This window comes from Heptranchias perlo, chromosome 8 (genome assembly GCF_035084215.1).
Source record: "Heptranchias perlo isolate sHepPer1 chromosome 8, sHepPer1.hap1, whole genome shotgun sequence".
Lineage (NCBI taxonomy): Eukaryota > Metazoa > Chordata > Chondrichthyes > Hexanchiformes > Hexanchidae > Heptranchias > Heptranchias perlo.
The window spans coordinates 8,336,892-8,355,521 of record NC_090332.1 but is presented as its reverse complement, the minus strand read 5'-3'; the positions used below and the strand labels follow the sequence as shown (position 1 = coordinate 8,355,521).

General features: G+C 44.4%; 1 protein-coding gene across 1 annotated transcript in view; it reads left to right on the top strand.

The window, feature by feature from the left end:
* Positions 1 to 18,630, top strand: part of LOC137324297 (cation channel sperm-associated auxiliary subunit epsilon-like) — a 37,309-nt gene that overhangs the window by 15,715 nt on the left and 2,964 nt on the right. Inside the window, exons 4-7 of the mRNA XM_067988438.1 lie at positions 2,473 to 2,552; positions 9,576 to 9,675; positions 10,308 to 10,400; positions 13,007 to 13,161. Of these exons, the coding sequence (XP_067844539.1) occupies positions 2,473 to 2,552; positions 9,576 to 9,675; positions 10,308 to 10,400; positions 13,007 to 13,161 (428 nt within the window). The remainder of the gene's footprint in view (positions 1 to 2,472; positions 2,553 to 9,575; positions 9,676 to 10,307; positions 10,401 to 13,006; positions 13,162 to 18,630) is intronic.

The following is an 18,630-nucleotide window of genomic DNA, read 5'->3' as shown; positions in this document are numbered from 1 at the left end:
TGCAGCCACTGTGCACCAGTGGTGGAGGGAGTGAATGTTTAGGGTGGTGGATGGGGTACCAATCAAGCGGGCTGCTTTGTCCTGGATGGTGTTGAGCTTCTTGAGTATTGTTGGAGTTGCACTCATCCAGGCAAGTGGAGAGTATTCCATCACACTCCTGACTTGTGCCTTGTAGATGGTGGAAAGGCTTTGGGGAGTCAGGAGGTGAGTCACTTGCCGCAGAATACCCAGCCTCTGACCTGCTCTTGTAGCCACAGTATTTATGTGGCTGGTCCAGTTAAGTTTCTGGTCAATGGTGACCCCCAGGCTGTTGATGTTGGGGGATTCGGCGATGGTATTGCCGTTGAATGTCAAGGGGAAGTGGTTAGATTCTCTCTTGTTGGAGATGGTCATTGCCTGGCACTTGTCTGGCGCGAATGTTACTTGCCACTTATCAGCTCAAGTCTGGATGTTGTCCAGGTCTTGCTGCATGTGGGCTAGGACTGCTTCATTATCTGAGGGGTTGTGAATCGTTCTGAACACTGTGCAATCATCAGCAAACATCCCCATTTCTGACCTTATGATGGAGGGAAGGTCATTGATGAAGCAGCTGAAGATGGTTGGGCCTAAGACACTGCCCTGAGGAACTCCTGCAGCAATGTCCTGGGGCTGAGATTATTGGCCTCCAACAACCACTACCATCTTCCTTTGTGCTGGTATGACTCCAGCCACTGGAGCGTTTTCCCCCTGATTCCCATTGACTTCAATTTTACTAGGGCTCCTTGGTGCCACACTCGGTCAAATGCTGCCTTGATGTCAAGGGCAGTCACTCTCACCTCACCTCTGGAATTCAGCTCTTTTGTTCATGTTTGGACCAAGGCTGTGATGAGGTCTGGAACCGAGTGGTCCTGGCGGAACCCAAACTGAGCATCGGTGAGCAGGTTATTGGTGAGTAAGTGCCGCTTGATAGCACTGTCGACGACACCTTCCATCACTTCGCTGATGATTGAGATGATGTGGAGATGCCGGTGATGGACTGGGGTGGACAAATGTAAGGAATCTTACAACACCAGGTTATAGTCCAACAATTTTATTTTAAAATCACAAGCTTTCGGAGATTATCTCCTTCGTCAGGTGAGTAGTGAATGAGAAGTTCTCAAATCGCATATCTTATATTCGGCTGGGACACCATCACACCAATCAAAGGTGTCGTTGGTGTTCAGACAGGTTAGCCACGGAAAACAGTAGGTCCCAGTATGCTGAATACACAATGTGTCAAATTACACAGACAGAGAGAAAGAGACCCGAAAGGCAGAGAGAGAGAGAGAGAGAGAATTTCCAGTTGTATTAAAAACAGATAACTTTTTTTTCCCTGCTGGTGGGGTTACGTGTAGCGTGACATGAACCCAAGATCCCGGTTGAGGCCGTCCTCATGGGTGCGGAACTTGGCTATCAATTTCTGCTCGATGATTTTGCGTTGTCGTGTGTCTTGAAGGCACCCATGAGGACGGCTACACGTAACCCCACCAGCAGGGAAAAAAAAGTTATCTGTTTTTAATACAACTGGAAATTCTCTCTCTCTCTCTCTCTCTCTCTGCCTTTCGGGTCTCTTTCTCTCTGTCTGTTTAATTTGACACATTGTGTATTCAGCATACTGGGACCTACTGTTTTCCGTGGCTAACCTGTCTGAACACCAACGACACCTTTGATTGGTGTGATGGTGTCCCAGCCTAATATAAGATATGCGATTTGAGAACCTCTCATTCACTACTCACCTGACGAAGGAGATAATCTCCGAAAGCTTGTGATTTTAAAATAAAATTGTTGGACTATAACCTGGTGTTGTAAGATTCCTTACTGATGATTGAGAGTAGACTGATGGGGCTATAATTGGCCGGATTGGATTTGTCCTGCTTTTCTCCCTACCCCTTCCATTTGCTTCATCTCCCCTCCCCTGCCTTAGTTCAATTTCCTCCCCACCCTCTACTAGTGCTAGACCTGAAAAATGTCCTTGGTCTTGACTCCCTTGCCATTAGTTGTATAAATGTGACTGTTTCACCAAGAGGAAGAAACCCTGAGCTTCTTTCCGTCACCCCAGCTGAAGATTAGAGTACTCAGCACAGACACAGATTAAACCTGAGCCTTCCTCGTATGTATAGCTTTGTCTCCAAGGATGCAGTGCATTCACCCACTGAGCCATCATGGGCAGGTCCCTGCACCTCTGCAAAAGTGAGGCCTCCGTGCACATGCATTTGAAAAATCTCAGTCAGTTTAGTTTTCAGAATGGAAGTACATTTCTGTATATCATAGAGATCTTTCTGTGTTCAGGTCATCTTTGAGAAATCCCATAGCCGAAAATTTGGTGAGTTCTCCAAACTCTGAGATCCTTATTTTCACACAAAGTTAAATATAATTTCAAAAGTTTAAAAAAAAACTTTTATTTTATTTAAATATAATTTTAAAATTATATTTTAAAAATTAATTTACTTCTAGGACGTGCCTTATGACAAGAACAAATTTGGTTGCCCCATTAGGGTTTATTACAAAACGCCTTTCAAGCCAGATTTAGAACTGTAAGTATTTGCTACTAATTTAAAACAAATTGTCTGTGAGGTTTGAGCAGTAAGGCCATAGAAAAAACACATGCTATGAAGCTTATCATCTGGTGAAATAAATCAGGTTTTGCATCCCAATCTAGGCAAAGGACCTGTAATTTCATACAGAATAATGAATACCACTGGTAGTGAGGGTATTGTGCATGCATGTAGCCCAGCAATCTGGGTTCCTCAGGGCTCAGGCACTGTCTCACCCTATTGTCCATCTTTTTTTAAGTAGCCTTCTCCACTTATCATCCCACTCTACCCACTCTTTTGTTGATAATTCCACTCTACACTAATCAACTTTCTTCAGATCGGACACTGTCCGTGCATACAACCTCCAATGCTCTCACAGTTCAGCGGCTGCAGCACTACATCTTGATCTGCTTCATGATCTTTGTGGATTCCTTTATTAATCCACATTTGTCTAAGTGACTATTAATTTTGTCCCAGATTATTGTTTCTAAAGGCTTCCCCACCACTGAGGTTAAACTGACTGGCCTGTAATTGTTGGGTTTATCCTTAGACCCTTTTTTGAACAAGAGTGTAACATTTGCAATTCTCCAGTCCTCTGGCACCACCCCCAAATCCAAGGAGGATTGGAAGATTATGGCCAGCACCTCTGCAATTTCCACCCTTACTTCCCTCAGCAACCTAGGATGCATCCCATTTGGACCTGGTGACTTATCTACTTTAAGTACAGCCTGCCTTTCTAGTACCTCCTCTTTATCAATTTTTAGCCCATCCAGTATCTCAACTACCTCCTCTTTTACTGTGACTTTGGCAGCATCTTCTTCCTTGGTAAAGACAGATGCAAGATACTCATTTAATAGCTCAGCCATGTCCTCTGCCTCCATGCACAGATCTCCTTTATGGTCCTCAATCGGCCCTACCCCTCCTCTTACTATTTACTATTTATATGCCTATAGAAGACTTTTGGATTCCCTTTTATGTTAGCCACCAGTCTATTCTCATTCTCTTTGTTTGTTCCTCTTATTTCCTTTTTCACTTCTCCTCTGTACTTTCTATATTCAGCCTGGTTCTCACTTGTAATATTAACCTGACATCTGTCATACGCCCCCTTTTTCTGCTTCATCTTACTCTCTATCTCTTTCATCATCCAGGGAGCTCTGGTTTTGGTTGCCCTACCTTTCCCCCTCGTGGGAATGTACCTAGACTGTACCAGAACCATCTCTTCTTTATAGGCCGCCCATCGTTCGATTACAGTTTTGCCTGCCAATCTTTGATTCCAATTTACCCAGGCCAGATCTGTCCTCAACCTACTGAAATTGGCCCTCCTCCAATTAAGTATTTTTACTCTAGATTGTCCCTTGTCCTTTTCCACAACTAATCTAAACCTTATGATACTATGATCACTGTTCCCTAAATGTTTCCCCACCGACACTTGCTCCACTTGACCCACTTCATTCCCCAGAACTAGATCCAGCAATGCCTCCTTCCTCATTGGGCCGGAAACATACTGCTCAAGAAAGTTCACACTTCAGAAATTCCTCCACCTCTTTGCCCTTTACACTATTACTATCCCTGTCTATATTAGGATAGTTGAAGCCCCCCCCCTCCCATTATCACTACTCTATAGTTTTTGCACCTCTCTGTAAGTTCCCTGCAAATTTGTTCCTCTATATCCTTCCCACTAGTTGGCGGCCTATAGAATATACCTAGCATTGTACTGACACCTCTATTGTTTCTTAACTCTAACCAAATAGATTCTGTCCTTGACCCCTCAAGGACATCTCTCTCTCCAGCACTGCAATATTCTCCTTAATCAATACTGCCACCCCCCACCCCTGTCCTTTTTGTCTTCCCTATCTTTCCTTAACACCTTGTAGCCAGGGATATTTAGTACACAATCCTACCCTTTTTTGAGCCATGTCTCCATTATCGCCACTACATCATATTCCCATGTGGCTATTTGCGCCTGTAACTCACCTTATTTACCACACTTCGTATGTTTACACACATGTACTGTAAACCTATCTTAGACCTTCTTGTATTCTTAGTCTGATATCACCTAATACTGTGCTATTTCTTATTTTAGTGCTATCTGTCTCTCCCAATCCTTTGTGCACCTTGTTCCTCCTTTCTAATGCTACATCCTGGTGCCCACTCCCTTGCCAAATTAGTTTAAACCCTTCCCCACAGCACTAGTGAACTTTCCTTCGAGATCATTGGTCCCAGCACTGTTGAGGTGCAACCCGTCTGTCTTAAACAGGTCCCGCCTGCCCCAGAACTGGTCTTAGTGCCCCAAGAATCTGAAGCCCTCGCTCTTGTACTATGTCTCTAGCCACACACTAACCTGCCTTATCTTCCTATTTCTGTACTCACTAACACATGGCACTGGAAGTAATCCAGAGAGTAATACCTTTGAGGTCCTGCTTTTTAACTTCCTCCCTAGTTCCTGAAACTCTGACCGCAGGATCTCATCCCTTTTCTTTCCTATGTCGTTGGTACCCACATGGACCACGACTTCAGGCTGTTCCCCTTCCCCCCGCAGAATGTCCTGCACCACTGTGATGTCCTTTACCCTGGCACCAGGGAGGCAACATACCATGCTAGACTTACGTCAGCGGTCACAGAAACGCCTGTCTGTCCCCCTGACTATCGAATCCCCTATGGCTATTTCTATACTTCACTGTGCTTCCCCTGTGCAGTTCTTTGCACCATGGTGCTCAAGACTGCACTCCTTCGAGGTGTCGTTACCCTCACTGGTATTCAAGGTTTGAGAGTGCCACACATGCAGAAGATTCCTGCACTGCCTGCCTCTTCCTACCCTTTTGGATAGCTACCCACTTGTTATCCTGAACTTTCTGTGGCTGCGGGGTGACCACCTCCTGGAACGTACAATCCAGGAAATCTTTAGCCTCCCTTATGCTCTGCAGTGACTGCAGCTGCCCCTCAAACTCAGAAACCCTCAGCTTGAGCTCGAGCAATTGGAGGCATTTCCTGCACGCGTGGCCCTCCAGGACACATGAAGCGTTCTGAGGTTCCCACACAGCGCAGAAATTGCAGGCAATGGGTCTCAGCTGCCCGTCCATTATATTTAGAATATAATTTTTTTTCTAAATTCCCTTAAGATAATTGATTATTATTAATTTACTTACTGTTTACTTACCCCAATTAACCTACCCTTTTATTCCGGGTCTCCCAGAGCTCCTCCTCTCTGTTCACTGTGATGTGACTCTCTCTGCTCTTAATGAATGGGGAAAGGGCTCCTCCCCTGGTGCTCAGCGCCACTTCTTTCGACTCCATTCCCGCTTTTGTACTGATACCTGGGGCCCCTCCCCTGGTGCTCAGCTCTGCTTCTCTTGACTCCACTCCTGCTTTTGTACTGAAACCTGGGGCTCCACCCCTGATGCTCAGCCAGCAAGCGGTGCATTGATTCGGATCTCCTGGTTTAGTATGTGGGAGTTTTTAAAAAATATTATTTTACAGTGAACTAGTGAATTGACCAGAATAGAAGTGAGAGGCTCAATTACATCTTTCACTGTGCTGTGCTTTGGCTAGTAAATGGGATAAGAATGCAAATGGCCAAGAATGCAAAAATGCAGTTTGCTCTGCCATCTGCATGCAAAATCATGGCCTGGCTGGGGCAGAAGAAGTGTTTGCATTTGGCAGACTATTGGTAGCTGAACCACAGCATTAGGAATTCTCCCACTAACCCAGTGCCAAGTAAAGGATTACAGCTTCTTTAAATTATAACAGTTTGTTTTTACCCATTAATAAGGTGCTATACAATGTTCTGACAGCCTGCCCAACAGCAGCTGTGCAACTGGAAATGAGTAGAAAGACTTGGCACTGTCTTCTGTTTAGAGGGTACTCTGTGCACATTGGATGCTACAGTTTAAACATAAACTAGGCTTACGCCAATATTCAGACCGCAACTTTGAGCAACCACAGCAAACTGCACAAGAAGGTAAAACCTTCAAGATAATCCAAAGATTCAGATGAAATTTTTTCAGGTAAATTCTTTTCATTTTAAAGTAAAATGTTTCTGATATTTTTTTCCAAAGTACGTTCTGGTAATTTTTGTCAAAGCCACGGGAAGTGATTAGATAGACTGTGACTACCTCTAATTGGTTAATTGTCCTAACATGCATGCTTATTATAAACTAAACGTAGGCTTTAAATTTAGACTTGTAATCAGATTATACAAGGATAACATAAACATTTGAAGGGAGTTGATGAAGGAAGTGGAATTATCAACAAGTAGAGTTGGATGATAAATGGAAACGGTGACTAATATAAAGAAGGACAGAGTATGAAAGAGTGAGTGGGCCCTGGATAACCTGCTAGACCATATGCATGCACAAAACCATTAAAAAATGATGACATGTTTCTGTGTGAATGACTTTAATGTTAAGCAGAAATGCTTTAAATGGAGGTAAGCCCATCTCCTGAAATGTTTTAGCTTGAAGCTGTAGCTAGAAGTTGGAGTGATTGTAGTAGTAGAAAGTTTTGGTGAGATTAGCTGCACAATAAGGTATTTTTAAGGACTCTTTTGGTCAGGAACTACATTTACCTCAAAGAGACAAAAGCAATAATGAAATAAGGAATCCACAACAGTTGATTTGTGTAGTTGCTCAGAAAAAAACTTGATGGCATTTAAATCATCACTAACAGAAATTGCATGCAACAGCTTTTCGTCGGGAAAATGCTGGAATCCATTATTAAGGAAGTGGTAAGTGGGCACTTAGAAAATCATAACATGATTAGGCAGAGTCAACATGGTTTTGTGAAAGGGAAATCGTGTTTGACAAATTTATTAGAGTTTTTTGAGGATGTAACTAGCAGGGTAGATAAAGGGGAACCAGTGATAGTGGTATATTTGGATTTTCAAAAGGCATTCGATGAGGTGCCACTAAAAGGTTGTTACACAAGATAAGAGCTTATGGGGTTGGGGGTAATATATTAGCATGAATTGAGGATTGGTTAATGGAAAGAAGAGATAAATAAGTCATTTTCAGGTTGGCAAGCTGTAACTAATGGGGTGCCGCAAGGATCGGTGCTTGGGCCTCAGCTATTCAATCTATATTAATGAATTAGATGAAGAGGCCGAGTGTAATGTATCCAAGTTTGCTGACGATACAAAGCTAGGTGGGAAAGTAAGCTGTGAGGAGGACACAAAGAGCCTGCAAAGGGATACAGAGAGGTTAAGTGAGAGGGCAAGAAGATGGCAGATGGAGTATAAAGTGGGGAAATGTGAGGTTATTCACTTTGGTAGGAAGAATAGAAAAACAGATTATTTTTTAAATGATGAGAAACTATTAAATATTGGTGTTCAGAGAGATTTGAGTGTCCTTGTACAAGAAACACAAAAATTAGCATGCAGGTACAACAAGCAATTAGGAAGGCAGATGGCATGTTGGTCTTTATTGCAAGGGGGTTGGAGTACAGGAGTAAAGAAGTCTTACTACAATTGTACAGGGCTTTGGTGAGACCTCACCTGCAGTACTGTGTACAGTTTTAGTCTCCTTATCTATGGGAGGATATACTTGTCTTGGAGGCGGTGCAACAAAGGTTCACTAAATTGATTCCTGGGTTGAGAGGGTTGTCCTATGAGGAGAGATTAAGTAGAATGGGCCTATACTCTCTGGAGTTTAGAAGAATGAGAAGTGATCTCATTGAAACTTATAAGATTCTGAGGGGGCTTGACAGGGTAAACGCTGAGAGGTTGTTTCCTCTGGCTGGAGAGTCTAGAGCTAGGGGGAATAGTCGCAAGATGAGGGGTCAGCCATTTAGGACTGAGATTAGGAGGAATTTCTTCATTCAGAGGATTGTGAATCTTTGGAATTCTCTACCCCAGAGGGCTGTGGATGCTGAGACGTTGAATATATTTAAGGCTGAGATAGATAGGTTTTTGGACTCTAGGGGAATCAAGGGATATGGGGATCGGGCAGGAAAGTGGAGTTGGGGTCAAAGATCAGCCATGATCTTATTGAATGGCGGGGCAGGCTCGAGAGGCTGTATGGCCTACTCCTGCTCCTATTTCTTATGTCCTTATGTTCTTTTGCGATCCATTAATGGTCTCTATAGATTTTTTTTGTCTTTGGCCTATAGATTGCATTTAATTACTTTTATTTAAATTGCACCTCCTGACAACCTTATTGGGCTCATGTGTATCACTGACCCACACCATGTAAGGTTGATTAATTAACATGAACAATTGAAGTTGAAGCATTGCTGATATACTGTCTGCATTTCTACTGATGGTAATTAAGCTTCCCACACACTGTTGAGTGCAGTGATTCTCCCACAGTTATGTCACCACTAAGCACTCACTGTTAAAAAAACAAATATACAAAACCGTCAACAGGAACAGACTAAAAAGGTATCTAATTCTTTGTAGCTATTTTTCGAGAATAAAATTCCTAGGCCTATAAATGCAGCCGCAAAAGCACCCGTTTTTCAGTTGCTAACTGACCTACTAAGCTACCAATATGGCAGGCAGGAAGTGCACGCATATTTCCGGCCAGAAGTGCGCCGTCCGCCATATTGGGAAAGGAAAAATAATCGATGTGCACTGTCCACACATGAAACGGGCGTTAGGCTCTTTGCATGTACAAATATGGGTCCTTATGCCTGTTTGAGGACCCCACTGCAAGATTGGTTTGCCCTGAGGCAGCTGGCACTGGCTGCACTCAGGAAAACCAGATCTTGGGGCCATCTGCTACCAACAAGGTATGTTTTTGAAATATACTTACCTGAATGTAGATCCGGGAGTGCTCCTCCCAATGCCACATTTAAAGAACGCGGGCCGTCGCCGCTCCCCCACCCCGATCGCATCCGTTCTCAAATCCCCATGGCGTCTGATCTTCCTCCCCAACTTTCGTTTTCCCCCCAGCTTCCGATCTCCCCCCTCCGTCCTCCTCCCAAAACTTAGTTGTTTTGATGAAGTGTGATACCAATGAATAATGTTTACGAAATGAGGTCAACAAACAAACTTGTGGAATTTCAAGGATTTTTGTTGTTTGATTATAGGTATTTGGGTGAAAAACTCCTTTACAATGTATTCGCCAATTACATTATTTGGGAAGAACATGAGAGGACTGACTTCTATTATAATACAACCATGCTACAGGTGAAAGTCTGCAATATACAATATATAAATGGAAAATCTTGCCCATAGGGCTTGGTGTGGCACACTTGGCATAAAATATGGCACAGCACCAGCGCCTAAGGGGCAACAGCTTCCATTCAAGGGACAGTTGTGGCTAATTGTTCATAACGGCATAATGGGAAACTCTGTTCCCTTTGATGCGGAAGAATTGGGGATCTTGCTGCATTAAATGAGGATGGCCCTATTTGGGACTGCAGGCTACCTTCTAGTAAAAGCACAGGTTTATCTTCCAGTAAAAGCACTGCCTGGAAAGAGGTCGCCAATCGAGTTAACCCAATTTTCTCAATGGTGTATCCTCTGACTTACAATGAGCAGTGCCATGGGAGAGCCATTCGTACATTTAAAACTTAACAACCAGAAACGGAGTGAAGAATTCAGATTGGCACCAGGCAGTATAAACAAGATACTGCCTGGCTGGAACTTATACTGTATAAATGCAACCATTGATAATATACTCAAACTTCAATTGGGACATTTTCTCAGCCATTTAGTGCATTATGGCAGCCTCATTTGATTATGAGACTAGAGCAGGTGTTACCCATAACGTAGTGATCTTCGTAGATTTAAATCCACTTTGAATTTGCTTTTTTTAGGCTGGTTGTCAGCACGAAGCACAAACCTGGAAATCTATGCTTGAACAACACAAAGAAAAACATGTGCTGCACAAAGATGTCTGGGGTCCTAAGGTAAATTACCTGTCCAATGTGATTGTATTTTATGCCTTATGCTAAAATTTGGAGGGAGGGCGATTACAAAGGTGATTTTGTCTTTTAAATATTGCTACTCATCATGTAACACGTGGGCATTAAGCAGTTCAGTCTTTAAATTTCGAGCCTGATATTTCAAGAACAATGCATCAGATTACTATACTGGTTGCTCTCTCGTGGCGCTGCACATGGAAAGTCAAGACGAAATCCGGTATTCAGGTCGAGCATGTTAGAAAGCGGTCGGATTACCGGCCCCAGGTGGGGAAGGAGGTTCAGGGGAGCGGAGGAAGGAGATCACAGAGAGGGAAGGAGGAGGAGAAGGGTTGGGAGAGGGGGGAAGGGAGAGGAAGATGGAAAGGAGAAGCTGATAGGGCGCAAGGGATGGGGAAGGGAATGAGAAGAGGGGTAGGGGAAGAGGAGGGGACAGGGCAGGAGGAGAGAGAGCAGCAGAAAACAATGAAGGGGTGTGTGGCACTGGGCCATTTCTTCACATTGGGGTTGGTGGAGAGGAGGAGGAGGGAAATGGAGGAGAGAGGGAATATAGATGGGGAGAGAAGAGAGGAGAGACGAGGAGGGGGACAGAAGGTGGAAGAGAGACTGAAAGGGTTGGATAGCTCTGGGCCAGGGCTAATTTTACGCTTAGTGGGTGAGGGGCACTGTACTGGGTACAGCCCAATTCCATTTCCGTGGAATGGTGGTGGTGGGATGGAACAAGCCTTTTTCTTCTTTTGTGGGGTGGGATGTTAGAGGGCAGGTTTTCAGCTCAGGATGTGGGTTGGTGCTGTTACTTCTGGGTGATGAGTAGGTATTAATATGAGAATTTACTGTTAGGAAAGAATTCAAACCAACAAGATCACTGCCTTGTTACAGAAAAGCCTCAACCCTTGCAGGAACAGCATCACAACATGGAACATGTTTTGTTAGGCAGCCAACCAATTGAAGTGAGAACATGACCGCACTGCAATTTGTTCTGAAATCGTAGCATAAAAACTTTTGGAGGTCGTCTTATGCACTGTTCATCTTATGTAGGTCAATTGAAAATTTCAGAACTGAGGTTGATAGATTTTTATTAGGCAATGGTATTAAGGGTTACAGAACCAAGGCGGAGTTAACATACAGATCAGCCATGATCTAATTGAATGGCGGAACAGGCTTGAGGGGCTGAATGGCCTACTCCTGTTACTATGTTCCTATCTTATTTGAGGGTATAATATTGGATATTTCAGCAGAGATTGGAGCTCTACTTTTAAAAATATTTTGAAGTCTCAGATTTTGGCATCAGTTTTTACTGATTTAATATGCAAATCATGGTTTCCCCGCCTGATTAGTTTACTAAATAGGTATCGGAATGTCTGGTCCCACTCTTCTTAACAATGCTGGGCATATGGTTGAATTGCAATGTCCAAAGTCATTTCTTAAGTCACCACTATTTTCCTCAGGACATTTCACTGCAAGTTTCCTGCAACAACAAAAGATAACTTACAAGGCATTTTTTTTATCCATCAATTGGACTCCTGTACAAAAACCTGAACTTTACTCCAGATAGTTTGTCATGTCAAGAATTCTACATTTCACCTTAGAAGAATAAACTAGTTAAAAAGGAAAATTTAAAGATGATCTTTCTGCATGTTGGACAAACCACAATTTCCTACAGTTAAACATTGTCTTTGGCCCTCACCACAAACTCCATACCCTTGTCACCAATTCCATCCCCGGCCACTGTCTCAGGTGGAATTAGACTATTCACAACCTCGGCATCCTATTTGACCCCGAGCTGAGCTTCCAACCCCATATCCTCTCCATCACAAAGAATACCTACTTCCACCTCCGTAATATCGCCTGCCTCCATCTCGGCCTCTGCCCATCTGCTCCTGAAACCCTCATTCATGCCTATTTCACCTCCAGAACCGACTATTCCAATTCTCTCCCAGCGGCCATCTATCTTCCACTCTCCATGAACTTAAGCTCATCCAAGCCTCTGCTGCATGTACCCTAATCCGCACCAAGTCCTGCTCATTCATCTCCCAGATGCTCGCTGACTTACATTGGTTCCCGGTCCACCAATGCTTCCAATTCAAAATTCTTATCCTTATGTTCAAATACCTCCATGACCTCACCCCTCCCTATCTTTGCAACCCGTTCAAACCCTACAATCCTCCAAAAACTCTGTGTTCCTCCAAATCTGGACTCTTGTGCATCCCCCACTCATTTCACTCCACCATTGGTGCATACAGCTATCTAGGCCCCATGCTCTGGAATTCTCTCCCTAAATCTCGCCGCCTCTTTACCTCCCTCTCCTCCTCTAAGACCCTCTTTAAAACCTGACTTTTTGAGCAAGCTTTTAGTCACCCCTCCTAATATTTCCGTTTTTGTCTGATTACACTTCTTGGGACATTTTTCTAAGTTAAAGGCGCTATATAAGATGCAAGTTGTTGTTGGTATTGTCAAGCAGTATGCTGAGGGTATTGGCTGTTTGTGATGAACTGAAAAGACTTCCATTTTCCTAACATCATGTAATGCTCATAGGAGATTATGGGTGTAACAATAAGGTAATTAAGATTTGTGTTGATGTATTTTGGGTTAAGAATTATAGGTCTTGTTTTGAACGTCATGGATCGATTGGAACAATGGACCAGCCGTATGAAATTCTGAACCGAACCGGCCCTATGCACCTGATATGGCCAACTGACCACACTGGAGTTTACCTTTTCAATGTGAAAATAGTGGATCCCAACTACAGGTTGTTTGATACATACTTTACTGTAATATAAATCAATATTTATAAGTTGAAATTCTGAACCATGTTCACAAACAAAAATGTGAAAAATTTACTCATACTTCCATCTCTGGAAAAAATTGTTTCATTCTAAAGGCAGAGTTCCATTCTTTAACACTGACAATGTTACCGATTGCTAATTTTCTTGTGTTAGTGCTAGCACCTTTGCCACTGGTTTCATGGTACAGTGCTTATCACATCTACTTTACACACAGAGGGTGAAAAATTCGATAGGGGCCGTTTTTGGGCGTAAGTAGTGTGATGTGCTATTACCCCGCGCCCAATGGCCCCTGTGCAGGCACAACGCAAGTTTCCACCCACCCAAGGACTTACCTGCAATCAGCATTCCTTTCCAGGCCTTCCACGTGGAATCAATGCAATTTGCACTTTCCACCACCAGAGGGAGCTCAATCTCTTAAAGGGAGGATGTTTGTTAGAAATCTCTTAAAGGTAGCTGGTACCTGTTATTTGCTGAAAATAACAGTCTACTGTCTGCATGGAGTCTGAACGGAGATCAGACATCGCACACGTAAAACACAGAAGCAGGTCCCATCCCTATGTTTACACACTGATGAGTTATGTTAAAACATTGAATAAAGGTTGCGCACTACTAAATCCCACATCCTCCAATCTGCACACCAGACCTCACCAATCTGCCAATCTGAGTTGGTACCAGGCCTGCAAGAGTGCATGCACCAAAGTTCTCTGCTGATGCACTAGACACCTTGGTGCAAGAGATGGACAGAAGGAGGGACATCCTATATCCACAGGGGTGGGGGTGGGGTGGGGGGGGGGGGTGCAAGAGGCCCTCCAGACATATACTCAAAAGGCAGTGGGAGGCAGCGGGGGAACGAAGTCAATGCCAGGCGCACAGCATCATGAACATGGATGCAGAGCAGGAACAAGTTCACTGCTTTGACATGAGTGGTCAAAGTAAATGAGGTTAACTGTCAAGTGGCGTCTCCTACCAACTGCACCACGCACTACACCCCCCATCCCCCACATACCAACAAACTCTTTCCATCAGTACACAACTCTTCCAATCAGATGCTTCCTCTTACCCTTACACATAACCACTGTTTCAAGCCGCCCACCCACAACTCACAAGCCACACACACTAGCAGCTATTCAACCATGACAGGCACATCACTCAGACACACGTCCTGCTTTCTTGCAGGAGAAGGTGGAGCATGTCAAGAGGCAGCAAGTGGCCGTGGCATTTAGCCCCTCGAGCCTGTTCCGCCATTCAGTGAGACCATGGTGGACATGTGACCTAACTCCATATACCCGCCTTAGCCCCATATCCCTTAATACCCTTGGTTCAGAGAAATCTATCAATCTCAAATTTAGAATTCAAAAGTGAGCTAGCATCAACTGCCGTTTGCAGAACAGCTTTGCAGACTTCTCCCACCCTTTGCATGCAGAAGTATGTCCTAATTTCACTCCTGCACGTCCTGGCTCTAAATGTTAGGCTATGTCCCCTAGTCCTAGTATTCAAGTATAGTAGACCTCCAAAAACAGTTACTAAAGCCTCGGCAGCCAGAAGCAGTAATCCAACCACTAACCTGTAAATCCTTCATGGTCCCTTTAAATAGTGCCGGTAAGGGGTCCTCCAGGTACTCTAAGACACGTTCAGATGGTCGGAGTTTAAGACTGTGCGTTGAGTTGAGCTTTAAGTCCCAAAATGATGTCTACCACTTTAAATCAGTGTTGCACACTGATTGAAGCCATTTTCTGCCCACTTTACATGATTCCAGCATTCGTTATTTGCGCCTGCGCTAACTCCGATACCAAGATGGCGTCTGGCGCACATCACGCTGGAAACATGCGTGCGCATTCAAGACGCCATCTTGGATGTCGGAGAGGCCGTGTAGTGCTGAAACAACGGGCGCTACACGGCCCAATTTAGCCCCCAGAGGGTCCTGGCTTCAATCTCTAGTGAAACTAGCAACCTAAATCATACCCTTTTGCCATTCTTGAAATTGCTTCTGTGCTTTAATAGTTGTTGCCCATGTTAACACACAGACCCAGAACTAAAGGTTTTTTTTTGCTTATGTCCTTTTAATGAGCATTTAATAGGAGTACGGCAAATTGGCTCAGCATTTACTTCATTCTCAGTGTGCTAATTTTCTCAATTGAAGCTGGTATAAAAGCACCTGAGACAACTGGCAGAGGTCAAAGGGTGAGCGGAGTAGTAGACATCTTATAGAAATAGTCAAAGAAAGATTTTTTTCAGTGAATACAGTAGCATGGATGCACCATCAAGTCTGCCATTGGTGGACACGTTGGAAGAGGAGCAACAGGAATAGCAACAACAGGAGAGGGCAGCCCAGAAAGGTCAAGAATTCACAAATACCCAATGCGGCATGAGTACCGCAGATAGGGCAGTTACCTGGGCTTCAGTGAGGGAATGCTATATGCAATGGCAGCATCTCACCAGGACACAATCAATAAATTATTTCATCTCCTGGAACCAAACTGCATTACCAATGGAAGTGAAAGTAACCATTCCACTAAACTGTATACCACCAGGCCATTCCAGGCACCATCGGGAGACATGACAAGGCTCAGCCAGAATACAATTTACCACTGCAGATTATCTCCACAAGTTTCAGTACTCCCAGGTCTGTGCACCTTGATGTCCATTATGGCCTCCTTGTAGCTGGACTGGACTTATTGATGTTGCCAAAAGTGTGGTCAAAGAGGTAGGTTTTAAGGATCGTCTTAAAGGAGGAAAGAGAGGTAAAGAGGTGGAGAGGTTTAGGGAGGGAATTCAGAGCTTAGGGCCAGGCAGCTGAAGGCACGGCCACCAGTGTTGGAGCAATTAAAATCGGGGCCAGAATTGGAGGAGTGCAGAGATCTCGGAGGGTTGTAGGGCTGGAGGAGGTTACAGATATAGGGAGGGGCGAGGCCATGGATGGATTTGAAAACAAGGATGAGAATTTTAAAATTGAGGTGTTGCCAAACCGGGAGCCAATGTAGGTCAGTGAGTACAGGGATGATGGGTGATCGGGACTTGGTGCGAGTTAGGATACGGGCAGCATAGTTTTGGATGAGCTCAAGTTTATGGAGGGTAGAAGATGGGAGGCTGGCCAGGAGAGCATTGGAATAGTCAAGTCCAGAGGTAACAAAGGCATGAGTGAGGGCTTCAGCAGCAGATGAGCTGAGGCGGGGTGGAGACAGACGATGTTACGGAGGTGGAAGTAGGAGGTCTTGGTGAAGGAGCGGATATGTTGCCGGAAGCTCATTTCAGGGTCAAATAGGACACCAAGGTTGCAAATGGTCTGGTTCAACCTCAGACAGTGGCTGGGGAGAGAGATGGAGTCGGTAGCTTAGGAACGGCAATTGTGCCGGGGACCGAAGACAATGGCTTCAGTCTGCCCAATATTTAGTTGGAGGAAATTTCTGCTCATCCAGTACTGGATGTCGGATAAGCAGTGTGACAAATCAGAGACAGTGGAGGGGTCGGGAGAGGTGGTGGTAAGGTAGAGCTGGGTTTCGTCAGCGTATATGTGGAACCTGATGTGTTTTCAGATGATGTCACCGAGGGGCAGCATGTAGATGAGAAATAGGAGGGGGCCAAGGATAGATCCTTGGGGGACTCCAGAGGCAACAGTGCGGGAGCACGAAGAAAAGCCTTTGCAGGTGATTCTCTGGCTATGACTAGATAGATAAGAATGGACCCAGGCGAGGGCAGTCCTACCCAGCTGGACGGTGGAGTAGAGGTGTTGGAGGCAGATGGTGTGGTCGACCATGTCAAAGGTTGCAGACAGGTCGAGAAAAAAAATGAGGAGGGATAGTTTACCATGGTCACAGTCACATAGGATGTCATTTGTGACTTTGATAAGGGTTGTTTTAGTACTTTGGCAGGGCGGAAACCTGATTGGAGGGATTCAAACATGGAGTTGCGGGAAAGATGGGCATGGATTTGGGAGGCGACAACATGTTCAAGGACTTTGGAGAGGAAAGAGAGATTGGAGATGGGGCGGTAGTTTGCAAAGACAGAGGGGTCAAGGATGAGTTTTTTGAGGAGGGGATTGATGATGGCATTTGAAGGGGAGGGGGACAGTACCTGTGGAGAGGGAACCGTTAACAATATCAGCTAACATGGGGGCCAGGAAGGGAAGTTGGGTGGTCAGCAATTTGGTGGGTATAGGGTCGAGGGAGCAGGAAGTTGGTCTCACAGACAAGGTGAGCTCGGAGAGGGCATATGGGGAGAAAGGAGAGAAACTAGAGAAAGATACAAGTTCAGGGCTAGGGCAGAGGGGAATGTTAGGGGAAGTTGTTGGCAAGGAAAAGGGAGGGAAGCAGTAGAGGCAGCTTAATGGATGGTCTCAATCTTAGTGACAAAGAAGTCCATGAGCTCCTCGCATTTGTTGTTGGAGGTGAAGGTGGAGGAGAGAGTCGCCTAGGGGGTCAGACAGGAATTTTCCAGTGTATTTTTTCCCTTATTGGCCCTGGGTTTTTCTCTTTTTTGTCTCTCTCAGGAGATTACATGGTTGCGGGAGGGGAGGTAAGGGTGGGTGGGTAGGAAGTGTCTAGTCATGATGCTCCAGCCATCATGAGTGTGGGGCAGGCTTGATGGACCAGCTGGTCTTTTCCTGCCTGTCATTTTCATATGTTCATATGTTTGCTGCCTCCTGTTGAAGACTATGTTTAGCAAAAATAGAGCAGTATATATAGCCTGAGAGAATTTTGTGGAGAGAAGCACAGTATGTATGCTGCCAAGCGTAGCACAAATAAACTAGATGTACCTTACTAACTGAAGTTCAACAAGCAGAGTGACTACCTTTATATTATTCTATCTGCATATAAGGATAATAAGTAAACAATCTTTCTTATCTTTTGTTACCTGTTTCAGTGCTTCTGAAATATCCTCAATATCACTCTTGTGCTGCAATTATAACATGTTAATGGATAAATTCTGGTTAACAATATTCCTTTGTAAAGCTATTCAGGCAAGCATAAACAGCAATGTAAGAAAATTGACAGCCATCCTCATTACTTGTATTGGCACTTTTCTTCAAATGAGACATCTTTTTCTGTAGATCTTTCCATGTGCTCTGGATAGAAGATACTGTGTTCACTGCCTGCACAAATACATCTCATGATTGCCGGACTTTGTGTTTCGAATTGGCTAGCCCTCCACCCCAAAGAGCATATTCCATTAGTGTTGCAGAGGGGAAAGCCAGTATTTCGGCAACAGGCTGGATATGGGATAAAAAGATCTCCTGAGGGTCTAACTGGACACCAAGGTTGGCCATCACCAGATTTAGCTTGAAAGGGCAAATGGGGAGATTGATGGAGTTAGAAACACATAGGTGCTAGTGTTAGTTGAAAAAGATGACATCAGGAGTGCTGACATTGAGCTGAAGGAAATTTTCACTCATCCTGGAATTAATGTAGGCCAGGCAGTTGGAATGTACAGCAGCA